General features: G+C 58.1%; 1 protein-coding gene across 1 annotated transcript in view; it reads right to left on the minus strand.

Annotated features, from left to right (window-relative positions):
- Nucleotides 1–2,507, minus strand: part of SBNO2 (strawberry notch homolog 2 (Drosophila)) — a gene marked incomplete at its 3' end in the record, with an annotated part of 41,150 nt that overhangs the window by 20,065 nt on the left and 18,578 nt on the right. Inside the window, exon 4 of the mRNA XM_010136930.1 lies at nt 941–1,105. Coding sequence (XP_010135232.1) covers nt 941–1,105 — 165 coding nt within the window. The remainder of the gene's footprint in view (nt 1–940; nt 1,106–2,507) is intronic.

The following is a 2,507-nucleotide window of genomic DNA, read 5'->3' on the forward strand; positions in this document are numbered from 1 at the left end:
TAACCATCCCGGCCAACAACCAAAGCCGGTGGCTGCCCGTGGGGAGTGACACCAGGTTGTGCAATAGTGAGTAATCGGTCCCAGCAGAGGAGGGAAAACAGATGGCAGGAGGCTGGTGAAAACACACAGGACCACATGCTGCTGCGGGACTGCCAGGAGATCACACGCCCAGGGACACTCAGAGATGTAAAAGCTTGCGGGGACTTGGACTCACAAAGTAAACACAAATGGGCTGCCCGTGGGGAGTGACACCAGGTTGTGCAATAGTGAGTAATCGGTCCCAGCAGAGGAGGGAAAACAGATGGCAGGAGGCTGGTGAAAACACACAGGACCACATGCTGCTGCGGGACTGCCAGGAGATCACACGCCCAGGGACACTCAGAGATGTAAAAGCTTGCGGGGACTTGGACTCACAAAGTAAACACAAATGGTTAGGCTTCAGATGAGACAGAATTTGGGGTTTAGTCATTGTTACTAAAATATTTGCCATGGGGAATAAACAAATGGTGGCGGCTGCTGCGGGGGACAGCCAGTGATCTACGTCACGCTGTTTTTGCCGGAGTCCACCTCTGCAGCACTGCTGGGGCCCTGTGCACCTTCCCTGTGACACACCGACCCGGCACAGCCACCGGGAGGAGGAGCCAGTGCCTGCACCACGCTCTGAAATTCGGAGCGGACAGACCCCTCTGGGATGTCTGGACTCTCTCCTGCTCCCAAAGAGCAGGTGAGCAAAGAGCTCCCAAAGAGCCTCTCTCCTCTCCCAGGAGACCAAAGCATGTGGAACCAGTTCACCCCTTCCCTCCTCAAGTGAGGATTTTAACACCCTCACACTGAACCTCACCCTCTAGGGAGTGGGGCTGGTTTCTCAGGGCCCTGCTGCAAGCACCAGGGGTGAAGCCTGAGGCGTGACTGGTCTGACAGCAGAGGAGCAGCCCCATACCTCCACTTGGTTCTGCTGCGGCATGTTCACATCCCATAGTGTTGGCGCCTGGTTCAGGCTCTCGGCAGGCCGGAACTCCTTCAGGTCCGCAATGTCAGAGAGGGAATCCGCAGGGGACGAGAAGAGGGAGTTGTTGTTGGAGAGCTCATCGAGGTATGAAGAGTCCTGAAACGGAGCAACACCCGCAGTCAGAGGCAGCGGCAGGAGAAGAGCAGAGCGCTCCTCTCTTACACCTCCTCCCCCAGGAAGTTTTAACTTCTGACTATTAAATGAGCAGCTCTGCTACTTCATGCTCCACAAAACTTAGAAATTAACTTGTGAAGGAGGACACACTCCAAGCAGCCATCTTAAAATCTCAGGTTTCTTGAAAAAGTAGGAAAACCACTGACTGGGCAGAGGTGCCCGTACACATTCCCAACTGTCCTGGGCTGGGCAGATCTCTGTGCACAGAGGGGTGAAAAAACAGGAGCCCCCAGTGAGACACCAGCCACCTGAACCTCGAATCTGATCACAGAGACTGGGAAGCCCTCAGCCCAACACTCGAAGGACTCGGGTGCTTCCCTCACACACAGAAGCCTTGGAGCACCAGCTGCTCCGCGATGACGCAGCCCTTTGATGGTAGTTTGCACCACAGCAGGACCTGGAGGCTTCAGAGAAAACGAAGTGACCTCGTGGCAGGTTCTGCCCAACCTCGGCTGCCAGGAGCGGGGAAGAAGCGCTGGTGTCACCTGGATAAATCCTGGTAGACACCACCCTCAAACCTTCTCGAAGCAGGGAAAGCTTTGTCTGCTGATTACTGAAGAGCGCCTCGCTCCCAAACGCCGGGCTCCAGCACGCAGGTCCTGCTGGAGACGAGTCCCAGGGGGGCGGGCGGACAGACTGACAGGGCTTTCTTGGAGCCCCCCAGGGCTCCGCCGACACCAACCAGTTTTGTGGCTCTTAAAAAACGCCGGGCTCCAGCACGCAGGGCCTGCTGGAGACGAGTCCCAGGGGGGCGGGCGGACAGACTGACAGGTCTTTCTTGGAGCCCCACAGGGCTCCGCCGACACCAACCAGTTTTGTGGCTCTTTGCAGGGGTTTGTCAGCACGCAGCCAGCTCGAGCTCTGCCGGGCCAGATAACTGAAGGAATGTGATAACAGCGCAGCGCGGCTGCCAGGAGAGCCACAGCGTCTGATCGGCGGAGAAAGCGCTGCTCATTTCCAGTTAAGGGCCAATTTCCTACTACAAGGCAGAAAGGCAGCCAAAGCCTATTACAAGTCACTCACCCTGTCTGACACAATCCCACGAGGAGCTGAGCCTGCCTGCGCCACCCCGCGCCGCCCCGCAGAGCCCCAGGCCAAGAGCGGGGCCAGGCTGGCCCCGACTGCGCCAAAAGCGATGGATCTGCAGGGGTTAAACCCGCGGGACACGCTCCCTGCGCCTCTCCAAACGCCACCCGGGGGGACCTGAAGGTCTAACGAGAAAGGGCTCTTGGTCCAGCTGCGCTGCCAGGGCGGTGCTGCTGTGGGACACCGCCTGCCAGCAGCGGGTACCACTGGGTGACACTGGGTGACAGGGGACACCGCT

Source organism: Buceros rhinoceros, unplaced genomic scaffold (genome assembly GCF_000710305.1).
Source record: "Buceros rhinoceros silvestris isolate BGI_N320 unplaced genomic scaffold, ASM71030v1 scaffold33385, whole genome shotgun sequence".
Classification (NCBI taxonomy): domain Eukaryota; kingdom Metazoa; phylum Chordata; class Aves; order Bucerotiformes; family Bucerotidae; genus Buceros; species Buceros rhinoceros.